General features: G+C 43.1%; 1 protein-coding gene across 4 annotated transcripts in view; it reads left to right on the top strand.

Annotated features, from left to right (window-relative positions):
* LOC141265018 (protein adenylyltransferase SelO-like) overlaps positions 1–19,931 on the top strand; it is a 45,328-nt gene that overhangs the window by 11,189 nt on the left and 14,208 nt on the right. For all 4 annotated transcript variants that reach the window (XM_073677538.1, XM_073677539.1, XM_073677541.1 and 1 more), the window contains exons 7-11: positions 9,972–10,070; positions 11,084–11,151; positions 12,138–12,225; positions 14,528–14,597; positions 17,413–17,485. In XM_073677538.1, the coding sequence (XP_073533639.1) occupies positions 9,972–10,070; positions 11,084–11,151; positions 12,138–12,225; positions 14,528–14,597; positions 17,413–17,485 (398 nt within the window). The remainder of the gene's footprint in view (positions 1–9,971; positions 10,071–11,083; positions 11,152–12,137; positions 12,226–14,527; positions 14,598–17,412; positions 17,486–19,931) is intronic.

Below are 19,931 nucleotides of genomic sequence, written 5' to 3'. Positions count from 1 at the left end.
GAGATGACGTTTTCAGCGGTATCATTTTTATTTATATGCGTCTTTTTGATCGCGAGTTATTCCACTTTTTGTTTGGCGGTATGGTGATAAAGCATTGTTTTTTGCTTCGTTTTTTTTTTTTTTTGTTTTACCGTGTTCACTGAAGGGGTTAACTAGTGGGATAGTTTTATAGGTCAGGTTGTTCCGGACACGGCCATACCAAATATGTGTACTTTTATTGTTTTTTTTTTTTATAATAATATTTATTGATGGGTACATTATATTTTTATTTTTGGTGTATTATTTTTTTTATTTTTTTATAATATTTTTGCACATTTTTTTTTCTTTTTTTTCCCACTTTCACACAGTTTATACACTTTATTACTTTGTCCCACTCTGGGACTTTCACTTTTTTTTTTCTGATCGTCTGCATGGCACAGGAATGAAGCACCATCCCTATGCCATGAAGGCTGTCAGAAGTGCACAGTGTGAAGATTGCTTGGAGATGCACTGCGCATGCCCAAGCAATCTTCCTGCTCTCTGGTGACCCGGATGTTGTCATGACGACATCGGGTCATCATGGCAACACCCGGGAAGCCTTTGCAGACTGCGCTGGAAGCCGGAAGAGGAGGTGAGTATCGCCGATCACCTCCCCTTGCCCCCGCAATGCCGCGATCGACTTCGATCACAGCATCGCGGGGGTTAATGTGCTGGGAGCGGTGCAGGACCGCTCCCTGCACATAGTACCGGGTGTCAGCTGTGACAATCAGCTGACACCCGGCGGCGATCGCGCCCGCACAGCCTGTGTGCGCGCACGATCGCCATGACGTACTAATACGGGTCTGGCTCTTAAGTCCCAGGGCACAGACGCGTATTAGTACGTCAGATGTTATTAAGGGGTTAAAGATTTTTCTGTATTTTCATGACTATGAAAATTGTACATTCACACTGAAGGCATCAAAACTATGAATTAACACATGTGGAAATATATACTTAACAAAAAAGTGTGAAACAACTGAAAATATGTCTTATATTCTAGGTTCTTCAAAGTAGCCACCTTTTGCTTTGATGACTGCTTTGCACACTCTTGGAATTTTCTTGATGAGCTTCAAGAGGTAGTCACCGGAAATGGTCTTCCAACAATCTTGAAGGAGTTCCCAGAGATGCTTAGCACTTCTTGGCCCTTTTGTCTTCACTCTGCGGTCCAGCTCACCCCAAACCATCTCGATTGGGTTCAGTCCTGGTGACTGTTGAGGCCAGGTCACCTGGCGTAGCAACCCATCACTCTCCTTCTTGGTCAAATAGCCCTTACACAGCCTGGAGGTGTGTTTGGGGTCATTGTCCTGTTGAAAAATAAATGATGGTCCAACTAAACGCAAACCGGATGGAATAGCATGCCGCTGCAAGATGCTACGGCAGCCATGCTGGTTCAGTATGCCTTCAATTTTGAATAAATCCCCAACAGTGTCACCAGCAAAGCACCCCCACACCATCACACCTCCTCCTCCATGCTTCACGGTGGGAACCAGGCATGTAGAGTCCATCCGTTCACCTTTTCTGCATCACACAAAGACACGGTGGTTGGAACCAAAGATCTCAAACTTGGACTCATCAGACCAAAGCACAGATTTCCACTGGTCTAATGTCCATTCCTTGTGTTCTTTAGCCCAAACAAGTCTCTACTGCTTGTTGCCTGTCCTTAGCAGTGGTTTCCTAGCAGCTATTTTACCATGAAGGCCTGCTGCACAAAGTCTCCTCTTAACAGTTGTTGTAGAGATGTGTCTGCTGCTAGAATTCTGTGTGGCATTGACCTGGTCTCTAATCTGAGCTGCTGTTAACCTGCGATTTCTGAGGCTGGTGACTCTGATAAACTTATCCTCAGAAGCAGAGGTGACTCTTGGTCTTCCTTTCCTGGGGCGGTCCTCATGTGAGCCAGTTTCTTTGTAGCGCTTGATGGTTTTTGCAACTGCACTTGGGGACTCTTTCAAAGTTTTCCCAATTTTTCGGACTGACTGGCCTTCATTTCTTAAAGTAATTATGGCCACTCGTTTTTCTTTACTTAGCAGCTTTTTTCTTGCCATAATACAAATTCTAACAGTCTATTCAGTAGGACTATCAGCTGTGCATCCACCTGACTTCTGCACAACACAACTGATGGTCCCAACCCTATTTATAAGGCAAGAAATCCCACTTATTAAACCTGACAGGGCACACCTGTGAAGTGAAAACCATTTCCAGTGACTACCTCTTGAAGCTCATCAAGAGAATGCCAAGAGTGTGCAAAGCAGTCATCAAAGCAAAAGGTGGCTACTTTGAAGAACCTAGAATATAAGACATATTTTCATTTGTTTCACACTTTTTTGTTAAGTATATAATTCCACATGTGTTAATTCATAGTTTTGATGCCTTCAGTGTGAATGTACAATTTTCATAGTCATGAAAATACAGAAATTTCTTTAAATGAGAAGGTGTGTCCAAACTTTTGGTCTGTACTGTATATATATTGTGGTAGACTGGCTCACTTGGTTGCATATAGAGGTAGACACAGGAACACTGTCTCTTTAAATCTTCCTTTGTGGTTTATTAAGAGCACTGCATAAACCATGGCAATGTTAGTAAAGCAAACACGGCCTTCCCGGCCTAACAGGAAAAGCAAAATATAACTATGGCACAGTCCTTGTTGCTATGGGTAACCACCCGCTTCAGGAATAAACAATCCAAGGTTTAGCTTTCCTTCACAAGGCAATACAGCTCCAGAGCTTGTGCCTCCAGAGCTACCCCATACCAAATGCTCTAAAAGGCTGGGATTTTATCCTCTGAGTTCCTCCCTTTCTACAGGTGTTTAATCACCCTAGCACCAAAAATGTCTGATTAACCCCTTTCCATACTTCATGTGCTGGAACACTTTTTCTATGTTTCTATTACTGGAGCTAACAATCTCAGTGCTACACATCTTCCCTTCAGTACTTTGCCAGTGACTTTGTAAGGATCTTAACGATATACCTGTTCTGCCTGGTTTTGCCCTTATCCAAGATGGAGTTGACAGCTTCACGGGGGCCATCTTGTCTCCTGTCTGACATTTCCTGCTTCCTGCTTGCTGGATATATAAAGGGACTCCGTCCACTATACCTTTGCTTGTGTATCTCGTGCTTCACCTGTTGCCAAGCTTGGAGGACTTGTATTGTACTTGCCTCTTCTCATCATCGGGGTTCCCCACCTGCTACTTATCTACCGTTCGTCTGAAGATTCAACTCTTTCTGATCTGCCCTGCATCTATCCCCATTACGGCTTGTTCCCCGCAAGGAGCCCAGTCCGGGCTCTGGATCTTTGGACCTTGCATTTCTGGACCTTGAATACTTATCGGTTCGTACAAGACATCAGATCTGTTTCTAGAGACTGTATTTGCTTATCATTTATTACTAAATCCTGATTGCTATAATATACTTATTGAGACGTGATATACTGTGTTTATTTTCACTCTGACCCATGCCATCGGTCTCCATAGCCTCAAGGAGTATATACTTGACAGACTTTGTCACATATTCCCCCTCCTCTGCCCAAAGCCATAGGTTTTGGCACCTTCAGTGTCCAAATATGGAAGTCTCAACAGGGTGTCTGCGTTACTGTGCAGCTTCACAGGCCGTGTTCCACATGAAAGATGAAGATCTGTAGCCTTGAGTTTCAACTCTTGGAACGCCATCTCTGCTTCAACAGGCCATTTGGCCATTGACGTTTTTGTGCTCTTAAGAAGGTCGGTCAGGAGTGCGGCTATCATGGTGAAATTCAGGATATACCTCTGATAGCATCCCCCCATTCTTAGAAATGCCTGAACCTGATCCTTTGTCCACCCCCAGATGGCCACCCAAGACATGTGAATGGGCCCTGTCAACACCCTTTGTCTATAGAATCCTGGTACCAACAATTGCTCCACTATCTCCTCCCTCACCTTAGTAACCCAGTACAAGTCCCCACTCAACATGAAATAGGGAAACCTAGTGTCAGCCCCCGACTCCTGTGCTTTTCCGTTTATAACTGTTACATTATTGAAATCTTCTTTTAGAGATAGGTCACCATGTTGGGTGAACCCAAATTTTTCTCTGGTCACCCCGATCTCAGGAATGTCTGTCTCCGGGGATTCTACTTTCTTCTCATCTCCCAGTACACAGAAGGGAAACCTGTCAGACTCTGAGGTTGGTGAGACTTTTTTAAGGGTCAACCCGTTTCTTACCCAAGTAATCGAGGTCTCCGCCTCTCCCCCACAAGTCCCAAAACAACACAAAGTCCCAGCCTATGATAAATTGGATGCAACAAATCTGGGATCACACCGTCCTCATGGGACTCAGTACCCTGGGCCGTTTCAATGACCGCTCTGGCCAACGGATAGTCTTTAGCATCCCCGTGAATGCAGCGGACGCCAGCCTTCTTCCCAGTGAGCAGTTGGAGAAGGAGTGTAGCCCTCATGAGGTCACCAAACTCCCTGAGTCTAGTAGTCCATTCATTGCAGGCCATTCACTTTTACAGGACAAGCTTCGAAACCCTTGCCTGGTGGACAGTCCACACTGCAAGCTGGATGTGTGTAGAAGAAACACCAACGTGGGCTACAGTCCATTTGCTTGGTGGTCAGGAGACAATGGGCTGCTATATGACCTGGACCATGACATCTCCAGCAAATTACATCCCCCGATGAGGGCCTTGGCATGACCTCTGCCGCCCCATTGAACTTTGGACACCCCATCCCCTTTTTAACCTCCGCCCCCAGTATGGAATGGGTTGCCTCCCCACGGACCCGTCAACCCTCTGATACCTATCGACCAGTCTGCCAAGTCATCTGTGTTTTGGGGATCTCCTTTGGCAACCCAGGTCTGCATCGGGCTTGGAACAGAGTGCAAGAATCGGTCCATTACAACGCGCTCCACCATCTGCGCTTGGGTAGAGGACTCTGGCTGTACCTACTTTTGGACAAAGTGCAGCAGATCAAACATTTGGGAGCGAGGGGGTTTGTTACAGTGACATGTCCAGCAGTGGACCTGTTGTGCCCTGACAGACATTGTCACCCCAAGCGCGGCAAAATTTCTGTTTTCAAGTTTTCATATTCATTGGCATCCTGTAAGGCCAAATCATAGTAGGCCTTTTGTGGCTCCCACATTAAGTATGGCACCAGGACTTCTGGCCACTACTCTGGTGGGATTTTCTCTTTATTGGCGACCCTTTCTAAAACGGTTAAAAAGGTCTCTATGTCGTCACCTGGGGTCATTTTCTGATAGGCTCTCCTCACCCACTTCTGGACAGAGAAATCATCAGCTGACAATGGAGTCAGAGCTGCCGCTGTGCCACGAACCATTTCTGTGAGTAAATCAATCTGCTGCTGCTGTTGTCGGAGCTGCTTCTGATGCTGTGTAGTATCGGCGTCTCTGCCCCCTGACAGGCAGAGATGCCGTCCCCCTTACCGCCGCGCTCCCGGCCCGGCGTCTTCCGGCTTTCTTGCTGCTGCTGCCGGCGCGTGCAGCTTCCCGGGCACTGTGATTAGGGCGCGCGCTTGCTCCCTCCCTCTTAAAGGGGCTGCGCGCGCTGTCCTAAGGAGTCCCCGGCCAATGGCCGGAGGACCTCTCATATAAAAGGCACCTCCTCCAAAATAGAGGTGCCCGTGCAAGGTTGTAGCTTTGTGTCCTAAACTCTGCTTCAGCCCTCAGGTCCCGCTGCTAGCCTGACTACCAGTCCAGTCCTCCAGCCTGACTACCAGTCCAGTCCTCCAGCCTGACTACCAGTCCAGTCCGCCAGCCTGACTACCAGTCCAGTCCGCCAGCCTGACGTCCAGTCCGCCAGCCTGACTACCAGTCCAGTCCGCCAGCCTGACTACCAGTCCAGTCCGCCAGCCTGACTACCTGTCTCCGCCAGCCAAGTGTACTCTCCAGCCCGATGGTCTGCCTACGATCCAAACCTGCCAGTCTGTCTATGGGCCTGGCTTGTCTGCCTACCCGGAGAACGTACCAGTTACCTGCCGTGCCTATCAGTCAGCCTGCCTGGAGGCTCCTACCAGTTACCTGCCATGCCTACCCGGAGGCTCCTGCCAGTTACCCTTGGGAGTCACCTGCTCCCATACAAGGACAGGCCCAGAGTTGTACCTGGTTCCTCTGCTCGGTCCTTCCCTGGTTCACGGAGTCGATTGAGCCGCCGTGCGACCTTGGTCAGTCCGAGTTGATACCTAGTTACGCCCCTCTGGTCCCTCCTTGCACCGCAGCACAGTGGTTCCACCACCCGGATCCGTAACATTCTGTTGCTGCTGGCGATCTTGCCCGCATTTTCCACCAACTGTGGTAGGTCGGTTCACTTGGTTGCACATAGAGGTAGACACAGGAACACTGTCTCTTTAAATCTTCTGTGGTTTATTAAGAGCACTGCATAAACCACTGAAATGTTAGCAAAACAAACACGGCCTTCCTGGCCTAACAGGAAAAACAAAACATATTGTTAGGCTCAGTCCTTGTTGCAATGGGTAACCGCCCTCTTCAGGAACTAAGAACCCAAGGTTTAGCTTTCCTTTACATGAACACCACAGCTCCAGAGCTTGTTCCTCCAGACCCACCCCACACCAAATGCTCTAAAAGGCTGGGAATTTATTCTCTGAACTCCTCCCTCTCTACAGGTGTTTAATAACCCTAGCATTAAAGATGGCTGATTTCAATACTTTGTGTGCTGGAACACTTTTTCTATGTTTATATTACTGGAGCTAGCAATCTTAGTGCTACACATCTTCCCTCTAGTACTTTGCCAGTGACTTTGTCACAATATATATAACCTGCCTTCACAGTATCATTTTAGCTTTTGATTGCAATATCAACCTTTTATATGATCATCTTTACATATACTGTATATATATATATATGTATATATATATATACTGTATATATGTAATACTATACTAAGGAGAAACCCAAATAACAAACCTCCCTTCCCCCAACAATACACCAGTTCAAGCCATGTAAATAATTCAATGCACCACAGAAATCCCAGGTCTAATACACTCGGAGGTAATGCACTTCTATTTTTGTTTCTTCTGTTGCTGCTTTCCCTTAGGTTTGTATTACTTATTGCTTATGAGAATAGTATAAGCTGCCGCTCTGTTCTAGAAGAACTAAGAAACACATAAAGTAACACACCAGTAATTTGAGGTTATTGGATTGTCCACTTTTGTCAAGTCGTATGAAATTGTTTCCAGCTGATTCTTAATTATATAGAGGACAACCATTATGACCATCACTGTCATCAGTATTGCAACCCAGCTTTCTTAGGCCACGTTCACACCTTCAGTATTCGGTCAGTATTACTCATCAGTATTTGTAAGCAAAAACCAGAAGTGGGTGATAAATGCAGACGTCGTGACGTGTTTCTATTATACTTTTCCTCTGATTGTTCCTCTCCTGATTTTGGCTTACAAATACTGATGTAATACTGAACGTGTGAACGTGGCCTTAGGCTCCTTATCGTGTCCGCATCTGTCTAGTTTACTACTAATGTAAGCTAATATATTTCGTTATTAGATGGCAAAATTCAACACTCTGGCAAAGCTACAGGTGCTTCTCACTAAATTAGAATATCATCAAAAAGTTAATTTATTTCAGTTCCTCAATATAAAAAGTGAAACTCATAGATCACTCTGCTTGTAATGACTCTATATACTATATTTCAAGTGTTTATTTCTGTTAATGTTGATGATTATGGCTTACAGCCAATGAAAACACAAAAGTCATTATCTCAGTAAATTAGAATACTTTATAACAACAGCTTGAAAAATTATTTTAAAATCCAAAATGTTGGCCTACTGAAATGTATGTTCAGTAAATGCACTCAATACTTGGTCGGATCCTTTTGCATCAATTACTGCATCAATGCGGCAATGTGGCATGGAGGCGATCAGCCTGTGGCACTGCTGAGGTGTTATGGAAGCCCAGGTGGCTTTGATAGCAGCCTTCAGCTCGTCTGCATTGTTTGGTCTGGTGTCTCTCATCTTCCTCTTGACAATACCCCATAGATTCTCTATAATAGATTCTCTATGGGGTTAAGGTCAGGCGAGTTTGCTGCCAATCAAGCACAGTGATACTGTTGTGTGTAAACCAGGTATTGGTACTTTTGGCCGTGTGGACAGGGGCCAAGTCCTGCTGGAGAATGACATTTCCATCTCCAAAAAGCTTGTCGGCAGAGGGAAGCATGAAGTGCTCTCAAATGTCCTGGTAGACGGCTGCGCTGACTTTGGTCTTGATAAAACACAGTGGACCTACACCAGCAGATGACATGGCTCCCCAAACCATCACTGATTGTGGAAACTTCACACTAGACCTCAAGCAGCTTGGATTGTGGCCTCTCCACTCTTCCTCCAGACTCTGGGACCTTGATTTCAAAATGAAATGCAAAATTTACTTTCATCTGAAAACAACACCTTGGACCACTGAGCAACAGTCCGGGTCTTTTTCTCCTTGGCCCAGGTAAGACGCTTCTGGCATTGTCTATTGGTCATGAGTGGCCTGACACAAGGAATGCGACACTTGTAGCCCATGTCCTGGATACGTCTGTGTGTGGTGGCTCTTGAAGCAATGACTCCAGCTGCAGTCCACTCCTTGTGAATCTCCCCTAAATTTTTGAATGGCCTTTTCTTAACAATCCTTTCAAGGCTGCAGTTATCCCGGTTGCTTGTGCACCTTTTTCTACCACAAATTTTCCTTCCACTCAACTTTCCATTAATATGCTTGGATACAGCACTCTGAACAGACAGCTTCTTTACCAATAACCTTTTGTGGCTTACCCTCCTTGTGGAGTGTGTCAATGACTGCCTTCTGGACATCTGTCATGTCAGCAGTCGTCCCCATGATTGTGGAGCCTACTGAAACAGACTAAGGGACCTTTTTTAAATGCATCGGAAGCCTTTGCAGGTGTTTTTTTGTTAATTATTCTAATTTACTGAGATAATGACTTTTGTGTTTTCATTAACAGAAATAAACACTTGAAATAGATCACTCTGTTTGTAACAAATCTATATAATATATGAGTTTCACTTTTTGTATTGAAGAACTGAAATAAATTAACTTTTTGATGATATTCTAATTTAGTGAGACGCACTTGAAGGTGAATTGTAGTAATTGCCCTATTGGTTGTCATTCAGTTTTGATTTTTTTTATAGGCAATGTGTCATCAGAAAATGACATACGGTTTAAATCAGATTTTTATGTTAAATGTATTTTTTTTTAATGTTTGTTTTTTTTTATTGAACTTATCACAATTTGTGCTACAAAAAAGAGAAAGAAATCTTGCAATGTTCTCACTGACCACCAGGCTTTTTTAAGACTTTAACTTTATGGTCTTTTAAGAAATTTACATGTACATTAGCAGTAATAACCTGACTGCGACCCTATGTTTTGTATCGAAGCATTTAATGAGCGCGTGCCCAAGTCATTGGGAAGGGAGGAAGAGAGATTGCCTATTGTGATTGGTGGAAGTGGGTTATCAGCTGTATATAGAAGTGTGACCTGTCATTGTAATCCTGCCTCTGATGGTAATGAGACTTCTGAAAAGTCTTCTGTAAAGAGCTAGAATTCTGAATCTAAAATAGCCCCAAGTGGCCGGTGTGAAAATTGCAACATTACATTTTTTTTTTTAAATACAGATCGTGATATAGGTATCACTGGAGCTGACTAAAATCAACACATAGCTACCCCAACAAGTTTCGCCTAAACAGGCTTCCTCAGAGGTCTGGACCACAGCCCACTGAGGAAGCCTGTTTAGGCAAAACTTGTTGGGTTGGCTATCTGTGAGAGCGGTGAGAGTTTGCAAATCCGCAGCATACTCTTAAAAATGGAGCAGAAAACTCTTCCTTTTTGAAAATACCATCCACTTATTTTGACTTGCGCTGCACGGAGCTGTACATTATGATGGAGGATCTTTACCAAAATTCTTCAATAAGTCCGTCATGCCTAAATATTCCTTATTTTATGTTGTTTTAGAAGGGGAGATGGGAGAGCAGTGCTCCGCTCCTCTGTAAGGGAGTTCCTGTGCAGCGAGGCCATGCATTACTTGGGCATTCCCACCAGCAGAGCCGCAAGGTACATGCTGCCATTTATATTGTGTGCGTCTTATGAACCAATTACTTTTCTTATATACAGCATGAAGACCTAATAGCAGCAGCCGTGTCATAGGAACCAGCAATATTAAAGGCCTCCATACACGTTAGACTAAAGTCGGCTAAACCCACTAATATTGTTGCGATCGGCTGAGAGTCCAATGTGTATGGGGACCTCCTGACTCTCCCCGGACAGATTGTGTTGGGAAAATAAAAGCCTCTTAAAAGATGTAAAAAAAAAAAAAAAAAAAAGTGACAAAACATATGCACAGCAAGTGGTTTTGACAATGCTGTGCAAATGCTCATTATTTTTCATGTTTATTTAGCGCTTTCTCAGGCGGGTATGGGGTGGAATCCACCTGAAAAAGATGTCGTGTGCACAGACCCTAACACTGATTTTTATATGTAATGCCTATGCTATAGTGGCATCCATTAGCTCTTGTTTAGGGATGGGGATAATGTCTAATAATGTACTTCTTAATAATTTATAATAAGGTTATGTTCATACGTTGCATTTATTTTTTATGTGTTTTTTTTTTTTTGCAACATTGTTTATACAAATTAAAAGCTTCTTTTTACACTACCCGCAAAAGCTGTGAGAGTTCAGAAATCTCATGCACGCCATTTTTTTTCCTAAATGAATTGAAAAACTGCGGCTTTTTGCAAATCTGCAGCAATTTTTTCAGCGTTTTACAGCTTTTTTTCAACCATAAAAAGCAATGAGAAAGTGCAAAAATGCAAACTAAGGTTTTTGCAGCGTTTTTGGTGAATAAAACTAACTTATTATAAGCTGAAAAATGGGCATTTGAACACCACTTTTTTTACTGATAAGTGAGAATACCACCCGGTGCCAACCACAGTTCCCCCTCCCTGCTATCCAGAATGCCCTGCTATTGGAAAATAAAATAATTTTATAGATATCTATGATATAAAGTGATACAACGGCTTATTGATCTGGAATCAATCGTATCCTTTTCTTTTTGTTCTGTTTATCAGCCTTGTTGTAAGTGATGATCCGGTCTGGAGAGATCAGTTCTACAATGGAAATGTTAAGAAAGAGCGGGGTATGTACTGTAATATGGTGGTCAAAGATGAGTGTATGTGCTGCTCATGTCATCTTGAAGACTTTGAAGTAAAAGTTGCACTAAGTTTTAAGTCTTACATTTTATTTCCTTCCCACTGAAATGCTGTTTTTAACCTGCTCTTGGCTTCTGTGTTTTTCTCACTTAAACCTATCCCTATTCTCTATCAGTACTAAATGCTGAATATCAGTTCTGTGTCCAGAACAATGCTGCTAGTTGTCATGTATCAGCACAGTTTCATTTTTAGACTTATTTCTCCTTCCAAAGCCATTGGAGAGTTCTTATATTTTGTGCTGACTTACACTGTGATGTCAGAGAGTGTGTGGTTCTTCTTTTTCCCCTATAAACTGTTGTAAATTCTTGTCTGTCCCTACATTTGTGCAGAGCCAAGGTGATTTCTCCACACCTCCCTCTTCACACTGCCTTGTGCATGCTTTCCTCCCTATCCACGGCCTTGTCATCTGCTTCCTCTGATAACTTAGATGCTTTCCTCCCTGTCCATTGCTTTGTCATCTGCTTCCTCTGATAACTTTGAGGCTTTCCTCCCTGTCCATTGCTTTGTCATCTGCTTCCTCTGATAACTTGAATGCTTTCCTCCCTATCCATAGCCTTGTCATCTGCTTCCTGTGATAACTTGGATGCTTTCCTCCCTATCCACTACCTTGTCATCTGCATCCTCCGATAACTTGGATGCTTTCCTCCTTCTTTATACTTCCATCTATGAACATCTATTACAGAAGTGCCGGTGCTGATTGGCTGTGCACTAGTCCCCCTCTATTAGCGCCCCTCTATACTACAACTACGGTGCATTACGTCTTGTACTATACCCCTCTTTACCTTCTCAGGAAGAGCTGCTCCTTCTGAACAAAAATATGAAAATGGCCAAAATCCAGAATATAAAAAGTAACCTAAATGTAATGAAGAATTGCGGTAGCATAGTGAATATTATGTATTCTCCTCCTGTGTAGGGGCAGTGGTATTGAGAGTTGCCAAATCTTGGTTTCGTATTGGTTCTCTTGAAATTTTGACTAATTCTGGGGAATTTCACTTGTTAAGGTAAGAAAAATATTGGTAAGACCTTTTACTAAACATTTCTTTAGTTTCAGTAAGTAATAAGTTACTCAACGGCGCTTTCATTAACATTCATCTACATTAACATTCATTCACTCTCATTTTGGATGTAAAATATATGATTACATATAGATACCCTCCCAGAAACAAAGCTCCAGCAGGTCACATCACACATTGAAATGGTAGAAGGCTGTAGGTCACGGCCATAAGGAGGTTTCTGTCCTTCTTTAAAAGTTAATGTTGCATGCATGCCAATATGGTATATAGAGGCAATACAAATAAACATGAATTCTTTGAAATCCTGGGGGAATGTTACTCAGGGTGACCATTCATCCGAGCTTCCACAGTCATGAGGTTTATCAGCCTCCAGGCACACACAGCGATGACGGGGTCCCAGGCTGCAGTCAATCACAGTGGTTTTATTCAGGTTTAAGTCCATCACACTGAATCACCACTCTCTGTACAATGCTTCTAGGAACAATTATGAAAGTCTCTTCACAGGTGCACTGTGTTTACACAGGATATCTCTATACCTTTATCCTGCAGTGAGGTGGAGGGGGCATTGGTGTTGGTGAGGGGAATAACTCCCATGCGGCAATTCTCTCGCTCTCTTATCTTGATGCACAGATTTGACTCCTAGCTGTCATTACTGTGTCTCAAATTCCAGCCACAGCTTCTCTCAACAATCTGGTCTTGATAGCCTCACTTGCCTTAAGGCCCCGTCACACTTAGCGACGCTGCAACGATCCCGACAACGATACGACCTGTCAGGGATCGTTGCTGCGTCGCTATGTGGACGCTGGTGAGCTGTCAAACAGGCAGGCTCACCAACGATCAGGGGAGCAGCGATATCGTGGAAAGAATCTTTCCACGATGTCCTGCTCCTGGTTACCAGCATGCTGAAGCAGGAGCAGGCTGGTAACCATGATAAACATCGGGTTACTAGGGGCACACGCGCACCTAGTAACCCGTTGTTTATCATGGTTACCAGCCTGATCGCTGCTCCCGCTGGTCACACACAGCGATGTGTGCTGACCAGCGGGAGGGCAACGACCAAAAAATGGTCCAGGACACTTTGCAGTGATCAGCGACCTCACAGCAGGGGCCTGATCGCTGCAAAGTGTCACACATAGTGACATCGCTGGTGAGGTTACTGTTGCGTCACCAAAACCGTGACACAGCAGCGATCTCGCAATGTGAGACGAGGGCTTTAGTTTATCCTGAGACCTTGCCAGCACATAGCTTCTTCCTGCAGCTTACAGATAATAACAACTCCCCCAGAATCCCCCTGGAGCTGTGCTAACCACTCCCTGTCTCCTGTGGCTGTGTTAACCCCTTTAGTTGCTGGATGCTTTTGAAAATACCAGCACAACTTCTGCCTATAACAATAATAGTGTAAATCTATGGTTATAAAAGACAAAAAGGAGCCATATACTCCCCTTACCCCGGAATCTGCCTTCTGCTGCAGAGTTACCACTCAGGCGGTCTCATAAGGTTTGAAAGCAATGATGACCATTGGACTGCTGAACCACTGATTGGCTTCAGAGACAGATATCTGGTGGTCGGACATCATATTTTTCAGTCCAGCAGAGACGGTCGTAGGGGCAGCGCTTGAGCAGAGTACTGTGAGTAAATATGGCCTCTTTCTTCTTCTCTTTTCCTTTCTTTCTCTCTTTCTCTATTTTTTTCTTTCTCTTTCACTCTCTTTTTATCTCTTTCTTTCTCTTTCTTTCTCTTTCTCTCTTTTCTTTGTCTCTCTTTTTTTCACTCTCTCTTCCTCTCATTATCTTCCTCTATCTTTGTCTCCCTTTTCTTTCTCTCTTTTCTTTCTCTCTTTTCTTTCTCTCTTTTTCTTTCTCTCTTTTTCTTTCTCTCTTTTTCTCTCTCTCTCTCTCTCTCTTTCTCTCACTCTCTTCCTCTCTTTTTTTCTCTTTTCTTTCTCTCACTCGATTTCAATTCAATTCAAATAGGCTATATTGGCAAGACCGAAATACAATTATTGTTGCCAAAGCAAGAAAAAATACATGTGACAGGGGAGGGGATCGGGATTATGGGGATGGGATGTTGGGGGGTATAATTTGGGCAACTTTCTCTCTCTTTTCTTTCTTCTTTTCAAACCCCTTTAAACATTCATTGAATAGATGCATTTATATTTGAGCCGCTTGGTAAGTGTTTATTATTAATGTGAATACGCTGGATAGGAAATACTTGTATTTGCTGAATGCTAGTAAAAGGTCCTTTCTATGTACATTTATATCGTTGCCTGTTATACATTTTGTTTTTCTAGGGAATTAGTGGATTTCATAATTACAGAACACTTTCCAGCCATTATCCGCACAGATCCTGATAGAATTATGGTGAGACCAGACCCACGTATAATACTTATTATTGTATAATTTTCATGCCCCTCATGAAGGAGCAATAATCACTTCTCTGAAGAGGCCGCATGTGGCAGTCGGCAGAGGAAGCAATGAAGGGGGTATAGCTCCTTGGTCGGGGTTAGGATCTTGGCACCGCTAACATTTCTAAATCTCATGGCCTATCTGTTGACTAGGAATTTTATGAAAGTTGATGAACCGATTAGTTTAAAGTCAAATCTAGAAGGGTTAAAAAAAAGAAAAATGTGTCCACATTGGCGAACTATTATGTATGTACAGGTGCATCTCACAAAATTAGAATATCATCAAAAAGTTAATTTATTTCAGTTCTTCAATACAAAAAGTGAAACTCCTATATTATATAGAGTCATTACACACAGAGTGATCTATTTCAAGTATTTGTTTCTGTTAATGTTGATGATTATGACTTACAGCCAATGAAAACACAAAAGTCATTATCTCAGTAAATTAGAATACTTGATAACAACAGCTTGAAAAATGTTTTTAAAATCTGAAATGTTGTCCTACTGAAATGTATGTTCAGTAAATGCCCTCAATACTTGGTCGTGGCTCCTTCTGCATCAATTACTGCATCAATGCGGCGTGGCATGGAGGCGATCAGCCTGTGGCACTGCTGAGGTGTTATGGAAGCCCAGGTGGCTTTGATAGCAGCCTTCAGCTCGTCTGCATTGTTGGGTCTGGTGTCTCATCTTCCTCTTGACAATACCCCATAGATTCTCTATGGGGTTAAGGTCAGGCGAGTTTGCTGCCAATCAAGCACAGTGATACTGTTGTGTGTAAACCAGGTATTGGTACTTTTGGCAGTGTGGACAGGGGCCAAGTCCTGCTGGAGAATGACATTTCCATCTTCCAAAACCTTGTCGGCAGAGGGAAGCATGAAGTGTTCTAAAATGTCCTGGTAGACGGCTGCTCTGACTTTGGTCTTGATAAAACACAGTGGACCTACACCAGCAGATGACATGGCTCCCCAAACCATCACTGAACCTTTTTAAATTCTTAGGAAGCCTTTGCAGGTGTTTTTTGTTAATTATTTTAAATTACTGAGCTAATGACTTTTGTGTTCTCATTGGCTGTAAGCCATAATCATCAACATTAACAGAAATAATCACTTGAAATAGATCACTCTGTCTGTAATGACTCTATATAATATATGAGTTTCACTTCTTGTATTGAAGAACTGAAATAAATTAACTTTTTAATGATATTCTAATTTAGTGAGATGCACCTGTATAAGGGTAAAGCCACATGAAGCTGTTTGCAGACAGCAGAGCTGTGACTGCAGTGCAGGTGAAAACTGCTCTAGTGTGTTTTATCCGCAAATCAGCATGTTTTCCAAAACGATTGTTAATGACTGCATGATTTTGCAGGTAAACAGATTTTTGTTCTGTGCCCAGTATACATAGAATACAATAGTTGACTACATTTTATACAATGACATCCAGGAGAAAAACTACCCCACATTTTTTTATATGATAGACTGTGGGAGGTATATACACTATAAGCCCTTGCAGGTATACATTGAAAATCCTCTCCAGTGTATACCTATGAGATACAATGGTAAGAGCTGACAACAATCTAATGTTTATTGGAGTTACCATACACCCCAGGTGTCAGCTCTTTGGGAATAAAATCATCCATATTGGATTCTCTTCTCTTTCTTCTTTAACATACTGTATGTACAATATTGTCACTAGTGTCCACCATTGTCTGCCAGACCAGTAGTGGTAGATGTCAAGATAATATATTTGGGGGATTCTAGTCCCTGTTTGAGAGGGAAATTACGTTTCATCAATTTTTATACCATGCTACCCAATTCAATGGCTGCATCCTATATCGTTTTACTCAAGAATAAAATGAGGCCAATCTATTCTGTCTGTGCTGTCATTCCTGCTCATCAGTTTTACATTGGTCGGGGTGCCAAGAGTTTAACTCTGACCAAAATGCTGTGGTACACTGGTGAGCGAAATGATCCCTTCACCTCCAAAGCAAATGGAATTGTGCATTATGAAGAGGTATTGGACTGCAAATAGCCCATATACTGTACAGGCACAGGGGCCCTCTGCTGTCTGTGTCCACTACTGCCCAAGCATTTCTGTGTGTAAAAATTGCCCTCTGTCGGGTGAATTGAGGCCTTTGGATATTGTGAGATCATCACTGGTAAAATATTGGAGAGGAGATATGTGTTACTGAGGATGTTAGCCTCAGTGATATGAACCTGGAAAAATGCTCCAGCATACTATTGTGATGAGAGGGGTTAATCGGCCATGTTAAGGGCTGGGTTTTTTGAACAGCTGAAAAGTGGGTGGGAGGCTGTTCACCATATCTCCACCCCAGGGTGTGGTGCAGAAGGTAAATGTGGAGCCTTTGGACTCATTCAGTGTTCAGTGTGTCTGGAGATGAGATCTCCAGAGCTGTGCTCGTGTTAAAGAGAACTGAACCTTGTTTTTTTTCCCTGAGCGGGCGGATCCCCACTGCCACACAGACTGCACTGTATGCTATTTTGTTTTCCCATTACGCCAGAAGGGCCGTGTTTCTTTATCTAATTTTGCACTGGTTTATGCAGTACATTTTTAATAAACCAGTTGAAAACTTAAACGGAAAGTGTTCCTGTGACTACCTCTTTGAGCAGCTGAGTGAGTCGATCGACCACAATATGTTTAACATACCAAATAGCTGTCTGTAGAATGCTATCCATTACAGGTCTGTAATTAGGGTCTGGGGGTGGCTACAGTATTTATGGTTACCCAGGATATAACAGAACTTATCATTGCAGGCTTTCTTCAATATAGTAGTGTCTCAGACGGCAGATATGATTGCACGGTGGATGGCCATAGGTTTTGCACATGGTAAGTCTACACAAAAACTATTGTATAGACCAGTAACCGATAGGATTCACAGCGTTCCTAAGGTTGCAGTTACACGACGACTTCAGGACACATAACCAAAGATGGCTGTATGTGGCTGCTACATCATATCTACAATGGGATCTCAATGCGACCTACAAGGTACTGTGTCAGACGAGTCACAAAAAATACAACCGGTTTTCGGCTATTTGTGACTTGGTTTTCGCGGTACCTTACGGGTCCCAATGTGACCCCATTCACCTGCATTACGCTGTGATATAGCAGCAGCACATGGCGATCGTTGGCAGCATGTCCTCCAAAATCGCCTTGTTTCCTCAGACATATATATAAAACGCAATCAGTTTTTTTTCCAGACTAAATACAAGAAATTTTAATATTTAGCCAGATCTGTACATAGACCATTACTGCTAATCTCTGGGGAGTTTTTTTTTACTAAAAAGTAGAAGCTGATGCGCCTACTTTTTAGTCAAAAACCATAATTTCCTGTTTCTTTATACTTACTTAATAAGTTGAGCCTACAAATAATATCTGTATGCATGAAGAGGTCAGACAGAAAAAAGGGGGCAGAGGATGGGACTAAGGCCGCTTGTAAAGATGCGCCCCATATACATGCATGCTCATTTTGATTAAGCCTGGTTGTACGATGCACAGATATACCACTAGTGGTGGATAATACACCTGACAATGAAGGATCGGTCAGTTAAAATTCCACTTCTTGAACTTCATCGCCTCCAATATCTGCTGTTCGGGTAAAGTCAGGAGCCCACATATAAATTAGTCGGCAAAAAATTCCCAGATTAGCATGATATACAGCTGCCATCTGCTTTTAACTACTAAGATAAGAAAAAATTGTAAGAAGCAGTCAACCCAAAAAGGCTACCTCGGAAAGACTTGGTTTAAAGGGGTTGTCCACTACTAGGACAGCCCCTTCTTAAATACTGTATTCCCTCTTGTAAAATAAAAATACCCTACATTCGCCTCCCATATCGACGCCGTTACAGAAAATGTCGGCACCTGGTCTCCCGAGGCTCTCGTGACATTGGCTGTAGGGTTCACATGACATAACAATCAGTTACCGCTATTGAGCTGCCATTCTCACACATCCTTCGGATATATGAGGTTTATCTGAAGTAGGTGAGAACATGGCAGCTCGATAGCTGCTACTGATTGGCTGCAGGGCTCAGCTGTCATTACAATGTCACGCAAGCCTTGGGAGACAAGACGCCAACATTGGTTAAACGGAGGTGAGCATAGGGTATTTTTTATTTTCCAAGGGGGAATATAGTATTTAACAAGGGGTTGTCGTAGAATTGAGTATCACAGATCACAGAGGAAACCCGGCCTTTTTATTATTATTATTATTATTATTATTATTAGAGTACCATTGATTCCATGGTGCTGTACATGAGAAGGGGTTACATACAAAATACAAATATAAATTACAGTGAACAAACTAACAATGACAGACTGGCACAGAAAGGAAAGGCCTTACCTTTGGGGGCTTACAGTCTACAGGATGATGGGGAAGGAGACAGTAGGTCAGGGGGTTAGGCCGCTCCGGTGGTGGTGAGGAGGCAGTGTAGTCATTGCAGGCTTTAAGCTTTCTTGAAGAGGTGGATTTTGAAGTTCCGTCTGAAAGTTCCGAGTGTGATCGGCTCAGGTGGGAAGGGGTTAAATTGAGTTTTCTTAGGTACTTGGGAATGCTATTACCAGAGGAGACCTTGAGTACAGGAACGATGGCTGCTGTCATAACCATGTGCACAAAATAGAAGAAAGAAAACGACAGATGTAGCAAACACCAAACGAAGGCTCAGCGGTAAAAGCGCGGCGTGAGAAACATTCGTGTGCCGCTGCACAGCTAAGAGAATAAGTGGCGCGCTGCACAAATACTTGGCCACATCTCTATGATCAGGATGTAAGTAATGGTTTTAGTTAATATGAATGTAGCTGATACATTCCCTTTTAAAGGAATTTTACTCCATAATATTTTCTGGCATGATGTAAGTTTTTATGTATTGCAATGAAGAGGATAGAAAAAAGCTGCAATGCTTTCTACAGAGCGTGTTATATTGTTCATGGTCAACACATATCATAAATTTACTAATGCATATATTCATCATACGGGAATCACGTGCTGTAGAGAATTCAGGCTGAGCGATCCCAGGCACGGACTGCCTGGGCCTCCATGTCACTTCATTTCTCCAGCTGATGTAACTTGTCTGTGATTGCTGCTGTGAGGCCGTCCGCGGTCACAGCTCTCGTCTGATCGTTGTCATCTTGTCCCACACACTGCTGCTCAGTATGGACTTGTAAGGATGTGAGACACTGTGACCTTCCTTCCAAATCCTTATCTCTGCTTTCATGTAGCTTTAGTGCTTGTCACAGATTTCTATAGACACAGCAGAGCGTGTAATCATTGCAAGTTATT

Source organism: Phyllobates terribilis, unplaced genomic scaffold (genome assembly GCF_046119375.1).
Source record: "Phyllobates terribilis strain yellow unplaced genomic scaffold, ASM4611937v1 Scaffold_4__5_contigs__length_816908805, whole genome shotgun sequence".
Lineage (NCBI taxonomy): Eukaryota > Metazoa > Chordata > Amphibia > Anura > Dendrobatidae > Phyllobates > Phyllobates terribilis.
The sequence above is the reverse complement of the archived record's forward strand: the minus strand, read 5'-3'. Positions and strand labels throughout refer to the sequence as shown.